General features: G+C 50.1%; 1 protein-coding gene across 26 annotated transcripts in view; it reads left to right on the forward strand.

The window, feature by feature from the left end:
- The window catches only part of DYSF (dysferlin), a 223,145-nt gene that overhangs the window by 34,348 nt on the left and 167,422 nt on the right, over nt 1-21,375 (forward strand). For all 26 annotated transcript variants that reach the window (XM_027131963.1, XM_027131965.1, XM_027131977.1 and 23 more), the window contains 2 exons: nt 12,926-13,031; nt 20,224-20,338. In XM_027131963.1, the coding sequence (XP_026987764.1) occupies nt 12,926-13,031; nt 20,224-20,338 (221 nt within the window). The remainder of the gene's footprint in view (nt 1-12,925; nt 13,032-20,223; nt 20,339-21,375) is intronic.

The raw sequence follows: 21,375 nt of genomic DNA on the forward strand, positions 1-21,375 counted from the left end.
AAAGGCAGAGAGGCAGTTTGCTGTTGTTAGAAGTTGGGGAAAGTAGGCCTATGTTCAGCCTCCAGGTTTCAGCAAGCCAGTGAGCAAGCCTCCGGAATCCTTGGGAGGCACTTTTGAGGCAGGAATACTTACAGTTCACCATCCCATTGTTCTCAGCATCCTCGGAAGCATTGACCATATCCTTATTTTCCAAGGATTTTTCTAACTATATTTTGTCCTGGATTCTATCCAGGACATCCCTGTGTTTCGGAATTGTTTTTCTTTCTCTGGATTGAAGTGGAAAACTATTTAGAGTTACCCTTGGGCAGCCCCTGGAGGATCAGATACTGGCAGGAAGTCTGCCAGAGGCCAGGCGGGCTGGGGTTTGTGTGTGTGTGTTATGTCCGGCTGTTCTCATTTCCTGCCCCTCACGGCCAGGCATGCATGGCTGAAGGGGCCGCAGCTCATGGTGTCTCCTCACCGGTGTCCTTAAACTTCCCCTGAGTGTGTGTGTGTGTGTCTGTGTGTGTGTGTGTGTGTGTGTGTGTGTCCTGCCAGGTCAGGGGCTATCTGATTTTCCTGTTGTGCTGACTCACTGAATCTCATGAGGAAGGTGCAGCTGAGTCAGTGATGAATGGGTTTGAGTTGTAATACATATATTTTTAGTTGACTTGTCTTTTTCTTAGTTTAAAAGATAAAGAATGAGAAATGGACACATGGAGACCTTTCTAGAGCCTCTTTTGGGAAATAATTTCAAACTCATAGGAAAGTTTCAAAAAGAACATCCCCACACTTTACTTAGACTCATTTACTGGTAATGTTCTATTCCATTTGGTTCATAATATTCTCTCTCTCTCTCACTCTCTCCTCTCCCTCCGTCCTCCCTTTTTCTCTCTCTCCCATTTGAGGGTAAGTTATACTCATCATGGCCCTTTATCCTTAGATACTTCTGTGTATATTTCCAAAGAGCAGGGATTTTTTTTACATAATCACAGTAAGTTACCAACTTCAGTAAATTTAACATGGTTGCCTACTTTAATCTACTGTTTGTATTTTGATCCTGTCCATTGACCAAGTTATGTCTTTTATAGCATTTCCCCCTCCCTTTCCCCCAGTATAGATACCCATATTGAATTTTGTCATCATATTTCCATAGCCTCCTTTACTTTGGGACATTTCCACAGTTATGACAATTTACATTTTTGAATAATACAATACCCCAATGAAAAAAATAGAATATTCCTCACTTTGGGTTTGTCTGATGTCTTTCTCATGATTATATTCATGATCAGATTCGGTTACTGACTCCTGGCTGGAATCCGTCCTAGGTACGTTGTGTTTATCTCAGGATCTGGAGGTGCATGGTGTCCCTCGTTGGTGACATTCATTTCAATCACCCGTCAAGGTGTTGTCTGATTTTTCCATTGTGTCTTTACTGTTCTTTTTTTCCTCCTTGACGTGTGTTAAGAGACACTTTAAGACCCTGCCAATATCCTGCTCTTCAAAATGTCCCCCTAGACTTAGCATCCACAGGTGACTCTTGCTTGACTGATTCAGTCTTTACCATGAAGCCTGGGAACTGGTTTTCCATTGCCAGCAGTCCCTTCACATTTACCAGTCTGGGCTGTGTAAGCCTTTCCTGCAGGAGGCCCTAGTGATGGTGCTTGTCTAACCCCACTGCTGTCATGCCTGGACCCTACCCTGTGCCTGCACTGGTCATCAGCCACCCACACTCTCACTGGAGCCTCCCCCCTTGGCAGGTATGTCATCCAGAGTTGAAAGACCTGTGGGAGTCTCCTCCATCCTTCAAGGACAGAGCTAGATCAGGAAGAAGCCTGTTCAGGGCCTGGATCATAATGTTAGAAAGTCCTTCCTTCTGTTGAGCCACAGTCTCTCTCCCTGAGATTTTGAGGGTCTCATTTCTATTCTACCATCAGGAGCGACCAAAAATAAATCTTACCTCTTACATATATTATGACAGTCATGATCTAATGTGTCCCTCACTTCAATCTGGTGGGGTAGTATGTGCAGAGGACAGGAAGGTGGTGAGTGGGGTGACGTTTACCAAGCACTGTCTGTGTCCCAGACACAGTTGGGGGTGTTAGGTATGTGAACTTGGATTTTACAAGAACCCTCTGAAGTGTGCACTATTCCTGTGAAGCTCCAACAGTGCAGGGGTGGTTGTCCATTTTGTGTAACCAGTATCCCCAATACCTACAATAATTAGGTGCTCCCTACATATTTGTCAAATGAATAAATGACCTTTACAGATGAGAAAACAGGCCTCACAAAGGTTATGTAACTTGTCCTCAGCCACAGAGCTCCCGCATGGCAGAGCTGAGGTTCCAGCCCAAGTAGGATGACTCGAGAGCTCTTTTTCTTCAGCATTCTATGATAAAATTTATTTTTGGAAGATAGTTGAGAGGAAGAATGTTTTCAAAGTGTTGCTATAGGTTGAAAGGTATAGTTTAGAAATGTTGGCACTGACTCAACATGTGAAGACCATGGTTGGCGTGTGTGACACCCAGGGTCTGCCACCTGGGGTGTCCCATGAACCAAACAGGGCAAGAACTGTGTCCTGCCAGCCTTCCTGGGCCACCTTCCTTCCGGGTGTCTGGGGAGAGGGCTTGTCTTACATTCACTTATTGGTCAGTGTCTGCACAGTGTGAGCTGCACCCACTTCTCCCATCTAACTTCTCCCTAACACAGCTCCCAGCACCTGGGGATGTTGTCTTCCCTGGTCTGCTGCACCTCGGCTGCCTCACCTGTTCATTCTTCAGCTCACGGCACCATGGCATATGGGAAGGCCTGGAGTAACGGATGGAGGGTCTGCCACCCCCTGCAGGTGTGGAGGCCACTGTCAGTGGAAGAGCGTCTCTCTTAGGTCCTTCAGCTATCCCTGCCACAGGCATGGCTGCCTCTCCCTGACTAGCTGGTTTCTCCTGGGGTCTCAGCCAGCTGCCCTGTTGCCAGACCTGTTCCTCACACTCGACTCTTCCCTTCCTTCTTCTCCTCAGGGCCCAGACTTCAAGGCCACCCTCTGAAAGCTCCAAATGCATAGTGTAGACTACTAGACCTCGCAACCTCCTCTTCATAGGAGAGTGTAGCCCATCTACAGGGTGCGATTACTGAGCTCTTTAAAATGACCATTCACCCCTGATCTCCCCAACAAAGAACTAGCAGGCTTGTGTTTTAAAATGTAGGTTTTGTTATTATTCAGGTATGGTAAGCCAACAAATCAGGAGATGATTACCATTGAAAGGATAGTTTGTTACCGTTCCTCAGAGGAGGGGGCATGCCGCACCATGGGGGCCACGTGGGGAAGCACCAGGGTCACTCGGGAGGCAGGGGGAGGGATGGGAAAGCATGGGCAAGAGCCTTTACTGTGGTTTCCTCAGAAAAGAACAGGCAAGGCAGGGTAAGCGGGTTTAGGATCGGCTAGTTTGAATAATTTCAGCAGGCTCTGGAGGGCAGGGGCTATGTGAAGTTATGTGGCACCTGGCCCTGGGGTTTTCAGTGCAGGGGAATGTTGGCTGGGTGTGAGTGCTCTATAGAGAAGGGGGTGGGGGTGTGGGCTCTGGCTTGGTGGGTCTGCATATGAAAGGTGCAGTTGCAGGTAAGTCCTTTATATCTCTAGGAATTGACTAGTCCTGGGAGGGGCAGCCCCTCCAAAGTGAGCAAAGCCCCAGATAATCAAAACATCAAAATATTGAAAATAAAAAGGCATGATTAATACAGCTTTTGGAATTCGATTTTTTTAAAAAGGTTGAACCAGATCAGATTTATAGCCTGGGCTCTCTTTTCCATGGATGAAGCAAAGGGTCTTTTTGTGTCTTGCATGATGTGCTCATGGGGCTCTGAGGTGTGCCACTGGTCCAGGATGGGGTCTAAGGCAAGGCTCTTGGAGTCTGGCTCTGTCTGTTATTTGTGTGAAATCAGACAAGTCAAATGCCTTTCCGAGTCCCAATCTCCTCATCTGTAAGGTGGATTGAACTAATACCAGTACCTACCCCACAGGGCTAGCGTCAGTTTAACCGCTGAGTGTATATTAGACATTCTATACATGTAGAGTGTCTAATATACACTCAGTCAGGAGGCAGGTAGCTCTTAGTAGAATGTAAGTTCCATGAGGGCAGGCTCAGTGTTTTGTCTGATAGGCAAAATAAGTATTTGTTGAATTAATAAATTATAAAATTTAAAAAGAGTTTTTATGCTTTGTTTTCAAATTTAATTTTTGAGTTAGTAAAAAAATTTAAGGAGTTATAAAAGCAGACTCTATTTTAAAAAATGCAGCAAAAGTTCTCCCTTTGTTTCCCCATCTGCGCAATTCTCGTCTTTCTCCCATAGGTAACCATTGTTCTTTGTTTCTTCTGTTATCACTCATATTATTGATTAATCACCAGTATAAATTCCAGTATAAATAGGTAGTATATTTATTTATTAAAATAGATTTTTTTGTATTGTGGTAAAATACACGTAACAATTACTATCTTAACCATTTTTAAGTGTATATAGTTTAGTGGCATTAAATACATTTGCATTGTTTTATAACCATCACTACCATTCATCCCTGTAACTCTTTTCATCTGTAAAACTGAAGCTCTATACCTATTAAACAATAACTCCCCATTGTCCCCTCCCTCCAGCCTCTGGCAAACACCATTACACTTTCTATCTATCTGACCACTCTAACTAATAGGTAGCATATTATACACACTTTTTTGAACATTGTTTTTTTACTTAACAATGCATCTTTAAAAAAAAAATCAATCAATATTTTTAAAATTGAAGTATAGTTGATTTACAATGTTGTGTTAATTTCTGCTGTAGAGCAAAGTGATTCAGTTTTATATATATATACATTCTCTTTTTTTCAATATTCTTTTCCATTATGGTTTATCACAGGATATTGAATATAGTTCTCTGTGCTATACAGTAGGACCTTGTTGTTTATCCATTCTATATATAAAAGCTTACATCTGCTAACCCCAACCTCCCACTCTACCCATCCCCCAACCCCCTCTGCCTTGGCAACCACCAGTCTATTCTCTATGTTCCTGATTCTGTTTCTGTTTCATAGATAGATTCATTTGTATCATAGTTTAGATTCCACAGTAAGTGATATCATATGGTATTTGCCTTTCTCTTTCTGACTTACTTCACTTAGTATGATAATCTCTAGTTTCATCCATGTTGCTGCAGATGGCATTATGTCATTCTTTTTTATGACTGAGTAGTATTCCATTGTATACATGTACCAAATCTTCTTTATCCATTCATCTGTTGATGAATGTTGTTTCCATGTTGTTGTTTCCATGTTGTTTCCATGTCTTGATTATTGTGAATAGTGCTGCTATGAACATAGGGATGCATGTATCTTTTTGAAATATAGTTTTGTCTGGATATATGCCCAGGAGTGGGATTGCTGGATCATATGGTAATTCTATTTTTAGTTTTCTGAGGAACCTCCATACTGTTTTCCACAGTGGCTATACCAAATTACATTCCCACCAACAGTAGAGGAGGGGTCCCTTTTCTGCATACCCTCCCCAGAATTTGTTACTTGTAGACTTTTTAATGATGGCCATTCTGACCAGTGTGAGGTGGTACCTCATTGTAGTTTTGATTTGCATTTCTCTAATAATTAGCTATGTTGAGCATCTTTTCATGTGCCCATTGGCCATTTGTATGTCCTCTTTGGAGAAATGTCTATTTAGGTCTTCTGCCCATTTTTCAATTAGTTTTTTTGTTGTTGAGATGTATGAGCTGTTTGTATATTTTGGAAATGACCTCGTTGGTCATATCGTTTGCAAATATTTTCTCCTATTCTGTAGGTTGTCTTTTCATTTTGTTTGTGGTTTCCTTTGCTGTGGAAAAGCTTGTGAGTTTGATTAGGTCCATTTGTTTATTTTTGTTTTTATTTCTATTGCCTTGGGAGACTGACCTAAGAAAACATTGGTACGGTTTATGTCAGAGAAAATTTTGCATGATCTCTTGTAGTAGTTTTATGGTGTCATGTCTTATGTTTAAGTCTTTAAGCCACTTTGAGTTTATTTTTGTGTAAGGTGAGAGGGTGTGTTCTAACTTCATTGATTTACATGTGGCTGTCCAACTTTCCCTGTACCACTTGCTGAAGAGACTTTCTTTTTCCCATTGTATAGTCTCGCCTCCTTTGTCGAAGATTAATTGACCATAGGTATGTGGGTTTATTTCTGGGCTCACTATTCTTTTCCATTGATCCATATGCCTAACAATGTATGTTGAAGATTTTCCATACATTATAAATCTACAGTGTAACATTTCCATTATTTTTATAGTTGTATACTATTCTGTTGTATGTCTATACTTAACTTACCCGTTTTCTATGATGGACATTTGGGTTGCCTCTTGTGTTTTGATCTTACAGTGATGTAAAATGTCCAGATGTTTCCTTTTTAAATAATTAATTATTAAAATTCTTATTGGAGTATAGTTAATTTACAATGTTGTGTTAGTTTCAGGAGTACAGCAAAGCGAATCAGTTATACATATGCATATATCCACTCTTTTTTAGATTCTTTTCCCATGTATGGCCCGATGTTTTAAAATAAAATTGTTTAGATTTCTTTGTGCTTTGTTAAAATCAACTTACTTGGCCACCTTAATTCATACCCTCCCACTTAAGGCTTAGACTTGGAGGTCACCACCTCGCATTTCTGATAGGACAGCAACCTACTGGATGATTAATTTGGGAACCAGCTCTTTTTCCATGAGGAAGGACGTATGCCTTGTCAACATGGAAGCAGCTTTGACCTTGCACTCCCTCTCCCATGCTAATTCCTGACCTGGCTTTCTGTCTTTGGGATGGCAGCAGCTCTTTCGGACCCCACACTTCTCTTGCCCTCACATTCCAGTGGCTTGGGAACACAGCACAGCCAAGAGGGACGACCAGGTCTGGGGAGACTGGGCAGCGCATTTTTCTATCAGTAGGCTGTCAAGGCCCACAGGGTTTCCTTCCAGCCCACCAGGCTCCACACACACTCAGAGCTCGCTCCCAGGCAGCCCATGCAGGACCCCCCCCAGGCCCGTCCTTGCCTCATTTGACTGCTACTGAATCCTGCCTGCCACACTGGGCCACTGGTTGGTACCCACCGAGCGTGCAGCATCCCTGATGTGCAGAAGGCCGGGGCGCCCTAGGGTCTGTGTCTTAGCCTTGGTCTCAGGATGGGATGGGTCTCCTCAAGGGTCTGGACCCTCCCAGGTCCGAGCCCCCTGAATAACACATCTTCTCCGTCCTCCGTGAAATGAATGAATGAAAAGTGGCCGTCAGGGTTTCCGATCGCGGTCAAGCCTCAGATCCGTCCCCCTTCCCTCCCTCCCTCCTCCCCCCCGCAGTTCGGCGGGGCTGCCCACACAGGGCAGGCTCTGCCTCTCTCGGACTCGGGAGCGTCAGCCCACAACCTGCTCCTTAGGCTTCGGGATAGGCAGCCTGCTTCCAGCCTTACCTCCTAGCGGAGTGGAGGCCTGTGAAGCCGCTCAGGCCCTCGGAGGGACTGACCTCAGGGCCTCGGAGGGACTGACCTCAGGGCCTATGCAGGGTTGGCAAGTGGGGGCATTTCATGGCCCAGAAAGACGTTTAAGGGAGGAAATAACAAGCAATCCTGCTGGCCGCGGTCCCTCCCGCCCGGAGGTGCCTGGGCTGGCAGGGGTGGGGCCGGCGCTTCCTCTTGCATTTCCTCCTATTGTTCCCGCCCCGCTTCCGGGAATTCTCCCTGACAGGGGCCTGGGCGGGCGGGATGCCGGCGAGGGAGGAGAGCCGGGCCCGCTCTGCGCCCTGACCCGCCGCGCTCTGGCCGCAGCCTCCAGGGTCCGGAACCGGGGGCTCGCCGGCAAACTAGCTGTCTGCACCTCCAGGTCTGCCATCCCTCCACTCCCCTGGCGGCCCTGCCTCCCGCCGCCCCAGGCTGAAGCCTCAGAATTGCCAGGAATTGCCGCTGGGAATCTGGGGGCCAAGTCTGTCTACCAACAAATAATGCAGGAGGCTGCAAATAAGAAAATAGTTTATTTGGGATTTTAAGAATTGCAATTCGGGAGACGCAAATTCGGGTACCTGTGAAAGTATTGGGAGAAAGAGGGACTTTTAAAGACAAAAAGCCTGGAGGTTGTTAAAAGTTGCCTGGCGAGAATTGTGATAGGATCTGAAAGTATTTGTGCTTAAAGAAGCACAGGTTGGGGACGTCCCTGGTGGCGCAGTGGTTGAGAGTTTGCCTACCGATGCAGGGGACACGGGTTCATGCCCCGGTCCGGGAAGATGCCACATGCCGCGGAGCGGCTGGGCCCGTGAGCCATGGCCGCTGAGCCTGTGCGTCCGGAGCCTGTGTTCCACAACGGGAGAGGCCACAACAGTGAGAGGCCCGCGTACCGCAAAAAAAAAAAAAAAAAAAGAATATGCCTGCCAATGCAGGGGACACGGGTTCGAGCCCTGGTCCGGGAAGATCCCACATGCCGCAGAGCAACTAAGCCAGTGCGCCACAACTACTGAGCCTGCGCCCTAGAGCCTGCGAATCATAACTACTGAAGCCCGTGTGGCACAACTACTGAAGTCCATGCACCTAGAGCCTGTGCTCCGCAACAAGAGAAGCCACCACAATGAGAAGCCCGCGCAACGCAAAGAAGAGTAGCCCCCGCTCACCGTTAACTAGAGAGAGCCCACGTGTAGCAACGAAGACCCAACGCAGCCAAAAAAAAAAAAAGCACAGGTTGTTTTAGGGTAGGGGATCTATAAGTAGATAGACTCTCCTGAGTTATTTTAGGGAAAGGGTCCGATAAATATCTGGAGTTTCGGGCAGGTGTTCTGGATGACTTCATCAGGTCAAAAGGTCAGATTCCATCCAGGCTGAGACATATATAAGTCACACTTCATTAATGGCCTCCCAGCTCCATTTTATAGAGCTCTCTTACCAATCCCGACTCTATTTTGATTTTCCTTTCACAGGTTCTAGAGCAGGATCCACCATCAACCTGCTCAAGCAAGTCCCTCCGTTCTGCTGCCCCGGTTTCACAGTGTCGCATCGTTACCCAGAAACTGGGTTTGCCTCTTGGTGGGTGTCGCGCCAAAAGACACAACCAAGTCAAAGACCAGGAGAAGGAAGGGTTTATTACTTGCAGCAAGTAAAGTGAAATTTGGGGACCCTTCCCAAAGCAGTGTCTCCCCGAAACAGCAAAATTGGGGAAGTTTTAAGCTATGGGTATATGCATATTCGAGAAGGGGCTTGGGCAGTAGGCGGAGTCCGAGCTTTAATTGACTGAAGGCATGAAGGTCAGAAAAGGTCAACGTCACCATCTCTTAGATTCCAGCTGATCTGGTGGTTGAGTGCCTGAGGGGGGATTTAAATTCTGAACAGCTCAAGAAGTGCTTTAGGCTAGTCTTTGCAATTTAAATAGAACTGGGCGTCTCCACAACTGGTTTGTTACCTTTGCTATTGTTACTTTTGCCTTGATAAGTTTGTCCTTTATGTTCTCTTAAGATCATTATTACTGAGATCTATTCAAGGACAAGGACTGTGGCCAGGATTAGATCACAAAATGGTTTAGGCCAAAAATGGCTTCTCTTATGTCAAGGAGGCCATGCCTGGTTCTCTTTCTCTGGGGACCCCCTACCCCATCTGCTTACAGCATGGATTCAGGGGTTCTCCGCACCTACTGTCTGGTTTTATTGACATTGCCCACTTCAGTCAACACACTGGTGACAGGGGCCTTCCCCTCGCTGGCTCTGGGATAGAGACTCTCCAGGAGGCCCAGTTTAGTGAGCTATGGTACGAGCCTGCTCTGTTCTGCAAAGGACTATAACACAAACCAGTCCAAATTCTAGGAAATTCCTAGCATCATGAGGGGTGTTAGAACCCTGGAATGAATATTAGCAAACATCTCTCCCTTTAGCCCTATTAAAAAACAAAATTCAACTAAGTACATTTGAAGATCTAATTGGTTTTTTATTCATTGAGTTATGAATCTGACAGCGTCCCATCTAGCAACTAGAAAGGCACTCCAAGGGGTTGTGCAAAATGGAAGATATTATAGGCAGAAGGAGGATGGGGCAAGAGGTATTAACAAAAGAATATGAAGGGTTATTTTAAAGTCAGGACATCAACTTTTTTGGGTGGGGAACAGACAGGCAAGGGTTTATCATGCAGATTGCCTCGTCTTCTTCTGGGTGGGGTGGGAGTGGGGTAGAGATGCCCCACAAGACAGATTACCTTTCTGGTGCTTGACCAGAACATTCTAGACTGGCCTATTAAGATTACATTTCTGGGAAAGGTTGAAACTGCGACTAGACCCGGTATTAAATCTAGGTTTGGTATTGGCCTCGGCCTGCAGCGGCTTGAAGAAGGATTTTGGTTCCCCAGCCAGAGATTGAAGTCAGGCCGCGGCAGTGAGAGCGCCGAATTCTAGCCATTAGACCACCAGGGACAGTGTCCAGTGACAAGGCCCTGGCCCGTTGGCTTTGTAGAAATGAATTTCCACAAAGAGGCAGACAGTACTGAAATAAACAAAGTGTTTATTAGGAGGAAAAACATGTGAATAGACTCACAGGGGCAGGCTCAGAGAGAGGGTCGCACCCTCGTGGTAGTTTGAATCACTTTTATGGGGCATTTCGTCCAGGTTTCCTCTGGCCAATCATCGTCCAGGTTTCCTCTTGCTTTGCCCGGCTCTGTGTCTGTATTTGGTTTAACTCAGGGTCCTCCTCTGTGTGTGTGTGCATCTCTGAGCCAAGTTGGATTCTAGTGAAGAGGCCTAGACGTAGGTTGACATCACCTACTATGGGGTGGTGCCCCTCGCTTTTTGACCCCTGAGGAGCCTTTCTGCACATGTGTAGTTGGGAAGGCCTCCTTGACCTAGAGAATGAGAAAAATGTGGTCTCTTTTTCTCTTATCTGGTTAGGGTTCAGCTCCTCTCTGCCCCTGCGATTACTGTTATCTTAAAGTGTCCACCGGAGTCAAAGTCCAGCTATTTACCCTGTTCCTGTTGTTGTTTCTATCTGGATGTGTAAACAGGAGGTTGGCTGAAAATGTCTAACCTGGAGCCCATCTATCTCCTGCCTCACACCTTTTGGCAATTGTGAATAATGCTGTTATGAACTTGGGTGTACAAATATCTCCTTGAGGGGCTTCCCTGGTGGCGCAGTGGTTGAGAGTCCGCCTGCCGATGCAGGGGACACGGGTTTGTGACCCGGTCCGAGAAGATCCCACATGCTGTGGAGCAGCTGGGCCTGTGAGCCATGGCCACTGGGCCTGCGCGTCCAGAGCCTGTGCTCCGCCATGGGAGAGGCCACAACAGTGAGAGGCCCGCGTATCGCAAAAAAAAAAAAAAAAAATCTCCTTGAGTCCCTGATTTCAATTCTTTTGGGTATTTACTCAGAAGTGGAATTGCCAAATCATATGGTAATTCTATATTTATTTATTAAAAGCTTTGTAGTGTTTTTTTTTAAAATTTTATTTATTTTTGGCCGTGTTGGGTCTTTGTTACTGCACATGGGCTTTCTCTAGTTGTGGTGAGTGGGGGCTACTCTTTGTTGCAGTGCACAGGCTCTAGGCACGGGCTTCAGTAGTTGCAGCATGTGGGCTCAGGAGTTGCGGCATGTGGGCTCAGTAGCTGTGGCTCACGGGCTTGGTTGCTCCGCAGCATGTGGGATCTTCCCGGACCAGGGATCGAACCCATGTCCCCTGCATTGGCAGGCAGATTCTTAACCACTGTGCCACCAGGGAAGTCCTGGTAATTCTATATTTAATTTTTTTGAGGAACCGCCATGCTGTTTTCCATTCCAACCAATGGTGTGCAAGGGTTTCAATTTCTCAACATCCTCATGAGCATTTGTTGTTTTCTGTTTTCTGATAGTAGTAATGGATGTGAAGTGGTACCTCATTGTAAGCAGCCAGTTTTAATAGTCAGCCCATTAGGTCAAGATGGAAGTTTTATTTCATCAGTAATAAAAACTCATGTTCAAATCAGTTGTTATAGAGACCAGAAAAAGGAAGGTCCCAGATAATAAGTGTGCTATTTATCCATCGGAAAAACAAAAAATTAACAAGCAAATGATGAGAGTACACCTGTGGCTGGTCGTTGTTTGTGTCCTGACAGTAATGTGCAGGAGGCACACCCAAGTCCGATGTAGGCACTGGGCAACGGTTCTGGTTGACACAGGCCACTCGCTGCCCTGGTTTCCTGCCGCTGCTGCAGGATGCAGTTTGCTCACTTTTTAGCTTAGGGACACAACCTTTTTCCTTGGCACTCTTTGAAGGGTACCTTCACTGAACATCAGGTGGTGACCTTCTCTTTCCTAAGAGCTCTTCCATCTATGGGCCTCTTCCCCTCAGTCAGAGATGCGGCCTCAGGTGTGTGTGGGGTGATAGTCTCTTGGGAGTGGGGCATGCCTCCCCTGCCCCAGTTTTCCTTTCTCCCTGTCCCTGAAGATAGGAAGGTCTGTGTGTTTTTCATTTATCATCGTTGCTGGCTGAGCTCTGGGAAACCAGTGTAGATGGTCTGTGTAGCTGTGGGTCAGGAGAGCTGCTGGGGCAGAGGAGAATGCAGAGGCAGTGGCGGCGAAACTGCCCCTGCTTTCAGGAGATGCTGCTCTGGTGCACTGTTCAGGTCTGATGGGCAAAACAACCCAGCAGATGGGGTGGCAGGGCTGGGCCTCTGGGTGGGGGCGGGGCAGAAGGGGTCAAAGTTGACCTTGGGGGAAGTGTCTCTTGTCCTTCTCGTGCAGGGAGAGGGGCCTGGTCTTCCAGGGATGGTGATGGGGTAGCTGGGGGCAGGGCTGCTGGGGGAGCCTTGAGGGGTCCTAGGCATTCTAGGCAGATCAGTTGGTCTGTGGGGCATCCGTGAGGTGGCGGTGGTGAAGGGCATGCGGGGGAGGAACTGGGCGCATTAGGCTGCTCTTCTACAGTCTACTTTTCTCTCCTCTCAGGTTCCTGGGGGAGGCCAACGTCCCACTCCGGGAGGTCCTTGCCACCCCCAGTCTGTCTGCCAGTTTCAATGCCCCGCTGCTGGACACCAAGAAGCAGCCCACAGGGGTAAGTGTCCACCGGCCTCTGCATCTGGCCGGTTTCTGTCTGAGGCTTTGCCCTCCTGACCCCAGTGGGGTGTCAGAGTCCAGCCCCCAGCAACCAGGCCCGGCCCGCCCTGGCTGGAGCTCGGTGTGCCCGGGAGGGTCTCAGGGGTGGCAGGGATGGGAGGGGAAGAGGAGGGACCTGGCCCCACCTGCAGGGCTCCAGTCAGCCCTGCCGCACAGCAGCCTGCCCCTGGGTCACCTCCCGGGCTTGGTTTTTCACTGGAAACCCGAGGTCTTCCCAAGCTTCTCGGCAGCCTTGGTTACGGAGCCTCCATCTGCCTGGTAGCCCTTCCTCACCATCCAGGCCCCTTCTCCAGATCCGGAATATCTGAGTCATCTGGGTCACAGATCACAAGGGAAGGGGAACAGACACCCCCCTCCCCTGCCCACCAGGACCTGTCAGACCCCCTTCCCTTCCTCCATAGTCCTTCCTGCTCCTCCGCCAGCCTTCCCAGTGCTCTCCCAGTCCTCCCAGACAATTCCCAGCCCTCATCTCTGGCCTCCCGTTATTTTTAGTGAGCTAAATATACCCTGCGGGGTTCTTACTTCATGGTCAGTAGAATTCCTGACCTTCCCTCTGGGTCAGCCCCACCTCCCAGGATGCACTGCGGGGACTAACAGTCTGGAAGTACTTCCTCCCAGCGGGGCCCTGGGGAGTCTGTCAGACAGAGTGTGGCTACCTTGCCCGGTGGAGTGTGTGCGTGTGCGTGTGCGTGTGTGTGTGTGTGTGTGTGTGTGTGTGTGTGAGGTTGGGGGCTCTTGGCTGGCTTGGTGAGTCAGGAAGTGGCCGGTCTGGGCAGAGCTCTGAATGGAACCACTGCTGGGAACTGGGAGCTGGAGAAAGAGAGTGAGTGACTGAAGTCACACAGTGAATCGGCGTCCAGCCTGGGACACGAATCAGGGGGCACATCTCCTAAGCTCTCAGTCGTGGAAGGGACTTGAATGGACCCCTGGTTCACTGCCCTTCTGATGCTGGAATTTTCTCCTAAGGTGCCTTAGGCCAGCGATGGCTGGGATGCTTCCTTGGTGGGGAAATGCCACTTCCCAGAGAATTCATCCCTTTCTCAGACAGTGCTCACTGGTGGAACATTCTGGTTCAGTGCAGGGTTCGCTGAGCCTGTGTCCATCACCTCTTGAGTCGCTTTTGTCCTCCCTTGGAGCCCTTCAGTCTGCTAATGCTTCCTGTAGTCAGGAAGGGCTCCGGGACTGCTGAGCTACCCTCCTAGGGATCCTGAAGAGGGCCAGAGCTGGCTCCTCTGAGACGGAGAGCACGAATGCAGGAGTGGCAGGCATCGAGGCAGCTGGGGAAGGAGGTATTTTGAGTCAGGGGATCTGCTTGGTGCTTCTCCACGGCGTCTCAGGGACAGCGCTGCCTACTTGCTGAGGGTCGGGCCCCCAGTGCCTCCAACCGGGGTTTCTCGCTTCCTGGCTGGGCCACTCAGTCATCTCCTCGCTCTCGCCCTCTCTGCATCTGCGACGCTGGTGTTTCCTGCCAGTGCTTGCCACTCCGTCACACACCCCTCCTGGAAGGGGCTGTGAGAGCCACAAGGTGATGGGTGGCAGCTGAGCACAGGCTCCGGGAGCTGGGGTAAATTAGGTTCCTGGACCCACCTCCAAGGTGTGTGTGGAGGCTTCTCCACGCCAACCAGCAATACTCCAGACACCAGCTGGGTGGCTACGATTCAACTCAATCCTGACACTATCTACCTGGCCATAGCATCAGATCCTACAGGTTAAATGCTCAGTCCTGCCCCCCACCCCCCTTCAGATACCAGTCACAAGCCCAGGCTGTTACCTGTGCTTCTGACCACCTGGCTATAAATCAGAGGTTCCCAGAACCTCCTCCACAGGTTCAATAAATTTGCTAGAGTGGCTCACAGAACTCAGAGAAACATTTTACTTACTAGATTACCAGTTTATTTATTTTTAAAAATTTATTTAGTTTGTTATTTTTGGCTGCATTGGGTCTTCGTTGCTGCACGTGGGCTTTCTCTAGTTGCGGCGAGCGGGGGCTACTCTTGGTTGCAGTGTGCGGGCTTCTCACTGCGGTGGCCTCTCCTGTTGCAGAGCACGGGCTCTAGGCACGCAGGCTTCAGTAGTTGTGGCTCACGGGCTGTAGAGCGCGGGCTCAGTAGTTGTGGCGCACGGGCTTAGCTGCTCTGCGGCATGTGGGATCCTCCCGGACCAGGGCTCGAACCCGTGTCCGCTGCATTGGCAGGGGGATTCTTAAGCACTGTGCCACTGTACCAGTTTATTATAAAAGGGTATAACTCAGGAATAGCCAGACAGAAGAGACACCCAGGCAAGGTATGGGGAAGAGGCACAGAGCTTCCATGCCCTCTCTGGGAGCACAACTCTCTCCAGTTTCCACATGTTCTCCAACACAGAAGCTCTCTGAAACACAGCCTTTAGGGTTTTTATGGAGGCTTCGTGACTTAAGCATGATTGATTAAATCGCTGACCATCAGTGACTGATTCAACCTCCAGCCCCTCTTCCATCCCTGGAGGTTGGGGGTGGGACTGAAGTTACAACCCTCTGTTCACACAGTTGGTCCTCCTGGCAACCAGCCCCATCCTTAGGTGGGGTCCAAAGGTCACTCCATTAACATAACAAGAGACCACCTTTGTCACTCTTGGCACTTAAGAAATTCCAAGAGTTTTGGAAGCCGTGAGCCAGGAAATGGGGACAAAGACGAAATATCTATGAAAAATATATTTTGCTCATCTCAGTGACCAAATATATATGTCTTACAAATCACAATATAGCATGGGGCCTCCTTCCCTGCAGCCCAGGAGGTAGCTCTGGCCTGTGGAGAGGGTCCAGGACCCTCTTCTAGCCCCTGTGATTGTGCTGAGTCACACTGCAGCCCCAGGCAGCTCCCAAGGCCCTCTGAACTGGGGCTCCCCACCCGGGGCCTGGGGCTGGTTGCGCGGCAGTTGGGAGCACAGAGAGCTGGGGATTTGCTCAGAAGGGACAGAGAGCCCTGTCAGCGGCTGTGCATTCTCACTGGCCATTTACTGAGGCCGATTTCTGGGCTGAGTCCGATGGACAGAGCTTGCCAGGCACCCCCTGTTGGTTGTAGCTCGGATGACCTCAGAGGGCCAAAGGAACCTGCTGATGGTGTGAGGGGAGTGAAGTCAGGGCTGTGGGATCCTTAGAAAACCCCAGAGGGACTGAGAGGAGAGGAGGGGCCTGCTGCACGCTGGCCCGTGGGCTCCACCTGCCTGTCGCTTGGTATTCTCACCCAAGTCCCTTCAGATGTGGCGTGCTGGGCCGTGTGCCATGAGAAGATGCCAGAATTATCTAGACGCCTCTGGCCCGAAGGGGAAAACGCTACCCCCGTCCTGGGGGAGCCTCCAGGCCCACGAGGGTGCTGGACACACGTGGAGGAAAGAGGCAACATGCTCACAAATGTAGTTTGAGAGCAGCTTGCTAATGAGGGTGTGGCTGATACACCGCGAAAACCATGTCGGAATCTCCTCAGCCTTAAATGCCAGAGTTGGGTCAGGAAGGGAAACCCTCTGGGTGACGAAACACGTGAAACCCACTGGCGGGGTGGGTCGGGGAGGCAGGAGGGTCCTGTGTATTGGGAGCAGGCACCGAGGTGAGCAGACACAGTGCTCTGGTGAACCCCTGAGTTTCCTTCAGGTGGTCTGAAGATGCTGCCGACAGCCCCTGCCTCAGCTCAGGGCCACATCTTACCCTCTGCCGGCTGCTGGGTGTCGCCTGAGGGCAAGGTAAATAAGACCCAGGCACATGAAGTGCGTTGGGGGCAGTGTGGGTGGGCTGGTCCAGGGTTGGGTCCTGCTAAGCTCAGTGTTGGAGCGCGGTGGCCCAGGAAGGAGGCAGCAAGCCACGGGGCTGAGCATGGCAGGGTGGGCGAAGGACCTGGGAGCTTGGCCCTATAACCTGTAGGAGGATCTGATGGGGTTGTCCTCTGTCTCTGCCTGTCCTGGTGTCCTGGTTTCCTGGGCCCTCTTAGCCTGGGGGCCACACAGGACCTTGCAGAATTCTGTGATACTGTTGACAGAACGGCGACATGGGTGACCGAGGTTATCTGCTCCAGGGCAGCGTGCTTTGATGGACACATGACTGACTGGCAGTGGCCTTGTGATAGGATGTATGCGTGGTGGTGCTGGGGCTGAGGACCTGAGGGACAGGGCTGTCGGATGGAGCACCTTGATGTGGAGGGCCTTAAAGAGGGTCCTACTGAGGGCTGTGGGCCAAAGTCATGGTCTAGGAGAGATGGAGCTCACATACATCCCACAGAAAGAAAATCTCAGCTCTGGTTATGTCTGGAGAAGGGGACATGCTATGAGATATGATGTCCCAGTAAGGATGGGAGTGGTCCTGACCCTGAGTGGGGCCCACAGACATGCCCCCTTTCCTTTAGATCTCAGTAGAGCTAGAGGCCTCCAGTATTAACCAGCTTTGGTCCTGAAGCAGTGGACCCTGGAGCCTGCCCCCTGCTGGAGAGATCTGTTCTAGATCCTGGGTTTCGGATCCTCAGAAGCTGCCAGGGATGTTCCTGTTGTTTCTTGATGGCCATGTAAAAGGTGGAGCTGGCTCTGTCTTGGAGGTCTGTTCACAGGCCTGGAGCCACTGGCATGTTGCCAAGCCTTCAGGAGGTTGGGGGGGGCTCTCAGTGTGGAGGGACCTGATGCTCAGGAAACTCCGGGGGTGAGGTGGGTGGGGTGGGGGCAGGGGTTACCTGGGTGGTCTTGGGATTCAGGGGATGCCGTTCCTTCCTGAGCCTCACGCTAATGGCACCCAAGCCATGGCATGGAGCAGTTACACTGCCAGGGCTCCACTTCTGCACAGAGCACAGAGATGATGTACCGGAAGCCCCAGGTGGTGAGGGACGGGGGCTGGACAAGGTGAGCCCCAAGAAACAGGAAGTGGTATTCTTCAAAGGAATCTGGTCCCAGGGTCAGAGGACCTCAGCCACCAAGTGTTACGGGGCTTTATTTGTCTCTTCTGGGTGAGATTCCCGTGGTTGCTAGGTTTCTCCACCAATCACGAATCCATTCCCTTTTCTAATGAGTAAGAATTGGGGGGGAGAGGTATTTTGTGACTCTGTAAATACTTTGCTCCCTATCCAGTTTTTACCCAGCAGGTTTGACACCCATTGTTATTTCTTGGTTGGATATCGTTTTGATGGTTGCTAAATGGTGATATCTTAAATCAATTATTAATTTTTTTCTGCGTTAATCATCTGGCATTCCACTGTAAGGAAAAGTGTCCTCCTGTTGTGTTTATTCATTTATTTCTATATGGATTCACGTATTCCTGTTTTATTCAATGGTTTAGTCCGTTCCCGTCATTATTTATTTTCACGTTCAAGTTGTACCAGATTTGGCCTGTGGGAACCCTTGAAAGCAGGCTTCTTTGTCCTCTTGACGTTTTTTTTTTTTTTTATCATTTTCTGAGTACTTCCTTGTTTTCTGGCACAAAAAGGTGTTCCAGGGTCATCGTCTACCTTTCCTGGCCCAACCCCGGAATTAGTTATTACTCCGAAGAGCCCAAACTGCCTTTTGATGAAGTGAAGGAAAATACAGCTTCCCAGGCCCACCTCAGACCTGGAGTCTCAGGGAGATGGGCGTGGTTGTGAGCGGGTCTGGGTATCTGGGGCCGCCTTCTCGAGAGGCTGTTGTCCGCGTTACTAGAGCTTAGGGTGCGGGGCGCGCTGGCTGCTCAAGTGGCGACACCTGGCGGTGGTTCAGGAACCTGCATTGCTGCTAGGACAATGCCTTGGATCTGGGACTTAAATGGTCTCATCGACTTCCCGGGCCTCCTCCTAGGTCTCCTGGGATGGGGAGCTGGCTCCAGCCTCCTTCCTCGGTGTTCTGAGCACCCGCCCATTACACACACACAGACACACACACACACACACACCTGCCCCGACCCTGCCCTCCCTTAGCCCGGCTGCCCACGCCCAGGCTCCAACCTGAAGGGTTCAAGCTGCAGAGCTGGGTACATTCAGGACCTTGAGCTCCTTCCATCTCAGGACCAGGAATCGCTCCAGGAGTTTGCGGACATCCCTAATATTACTCAGCAGAGATAGATGTCTAGTGAATTATGCTGAGTCGCTCAGAAGATGCATCATTAACAGTTATGTTTATAAAGCGTTTATCAAAATTTGGGGAAATGCTTACTATCTAATATTAAGTAAAAGACAAGCGTTTGCTGTACAGCAGAGCTGTACATTTTTCATTTAAGAAGACTGGAGAGAATTATATCAAAGTGTGAATAGTGGTAGAATTATGGCAATTTCTTTTCTTTTACATTTTTCTTTAAGGCTTTTGTAATTTCCAAACTTTCTTACTTTGGAGTTTTTATTACTTTGATCGATTAAAAGGCTGCCCCAGGATATCTGCTGGACCTGTTGTATCAGGGAAGGCTCGGCCAGGCCTCCATGGCCCGGGAGCAGTAAGAGTAGAGAGCACCATGGCTGTACCTTTTCTTCAGGTCCGGGTGCCCCTTTGAAGGGTGCCGGTCTCCTGGTAGGCTCGGGTGGGGTGGGAGCACAAGGCAGCCTTCCCCTGTCCGTGTGAGTGGCGTCATGGCTCACTCTCCTCTCACTGGTCAAAGCTGGAGCATCTGGGGGTGAGATGGGGGACAGGGGTGCTTCTGGGAGGGAAGAGGGCTCAGAAAGTTGAGCAGCACCCTGAGACCCTCTCAGTGCTAGCTGGGGCCTGAGCAGAGCAAGGCCGAGCTGTCGGTAGAGAGACAAGGAAGGACCCTTGGCAGAATGGCCAAGGGGCCTTTTTCCATAACATGGGCCTATGCTGAGAGTTGAAAAATCCTGCAGGTGAGGTTTGATCGCTGATTCATTTATAGAAGCTTACTAGGCATTCCATTAACTAATTTAATCCTCATTTGACCCTATGCAGAAAGTGCTCTTGCTATCACTACCCCCATTTTACAGACAAGGAAACGGAGGCACAGAGAGTTTACAGATCTTGCCAAAGTCACACAGCTTCTGAGTGGTGGAATTGACTCCAGATTCAATGCTCTTAACCACCTGACTATGCTGATGGGGCCACAGACTCCATTTTTGGTAGAGGGACGAAAGGAACAGGAAGGATGCTGGAGGGCGGTGGTCAGAGGCCAACACACTAACCTGCTGCCCTCTCTCCCCCATCTCTTCCAGGCCTCACTGGTCCTGCAGGTGTCCTACACGCCTCTCCCTGGAACCATGCCCACGTTCCCACCTTCGACGCCTCTGGAACCCTCCCCAACTCTGCCTGACATGGATATGGTGGCTGGTGAGAAACCCACGCTCACCCTGGCGGGGCCCTGGGGGGAGAAGCCTAGCAGTGGCACCCGAGTCTGAGAAGAGGGTGTCTTCCTCATAGTGGGGGCTGCCCAGGCCTGGAGAAGGGAGGCCGGGTGGATGGGGAGTCTTGAGAGCTGACTTCTGTCTTGCAAAACCAAGGGGCAGGAGGCGGGCTCCCCTAGGTGCCGCTGTTCAGATTAGTGTGAGGATCCCTTCCCAGCACCAGCTGTTCAGGAGGGGGACTGTGCCAGGGCTGGGCACACTGCCCTCTGCAGCTCCAGAGGGGTGGGAGTTTTAGAGGTAGGCCTGTGCTGAGATGGGGTCCATCCTAGGTGATGCCTGAGGCCCCACCCACTCCCCAGAGCTGGATGCCTCCCTGCCCTGGCACTCCGTAGGCCTTTAGCAATGACACGTGACCAAAGAGCTGGATTTTCCCTGAAAGAGCCCTGGGCTGAAGTCAGGGGACCTGAGTTCCAGTCTTGCCTTTGACACCAAGTAGCTGTGTGACTTTGGGCCAGTCACTCCCTCTCTGGTCCTACAGTTTATTATTTGTGAAGTGAGGAGACTGAATTGTCTAAGTCTCGAGGTTGCCTCAGTTCTCTTTATTTACCTCTCCTGGCCTTGTGAAGTGAGGACCCAGCCCAGGGTGGCTGGCTTGCCCAGTGCTGGGCCTGGGTGTGACAGTCCAGCCTGCTGGGGTGAACAGGAAACCACATAGGTGGGTCAGGTGGGGTCTTGCCCGTGGGAAAGATTCTCTCATGGTGAAGGGAGCTAGAAGCAAACCCAGCATGACACCCGGCAGCCCGTCTCAGGTGTGCCCCGAGCCTGTCCTGTGGCCCGTGTAGGGCTCCTGGTGAGGCAGGCAGGGCAGGGCCCCTCTTGTTGGGCTGGGCACTGTCTGAGCTCGGAGGTGGGGAGATCCTTCTGGACTGGGGTTGAGGGGGGAAGCAGGGGGTGCTCCTGGTGACCGAGGGTGGGGAGGCTGAGGGCCCTGAACGTTCAGGGGCCACTTTTGAGGTGAATCTG

The sequence above is a fragment of the Aethalodelphis obliquidens genome, unplaced genomic scaffold (assembly GCF_003676395.1).
Source record: "Aethalodelphis obliquidens isolate GAN/ISIS:26980383/991018 unplaced genomic scaffold, ASM367639v1 scaffold40, whole genome shotgun sequence".
Taxonomy (NCBI): Eukaryota; Metazoa; Chordata; class Mammalia; order Artiodactyla; family Delphinidae; genus Aethalodelphis; species Aethalodelphis obliquidens.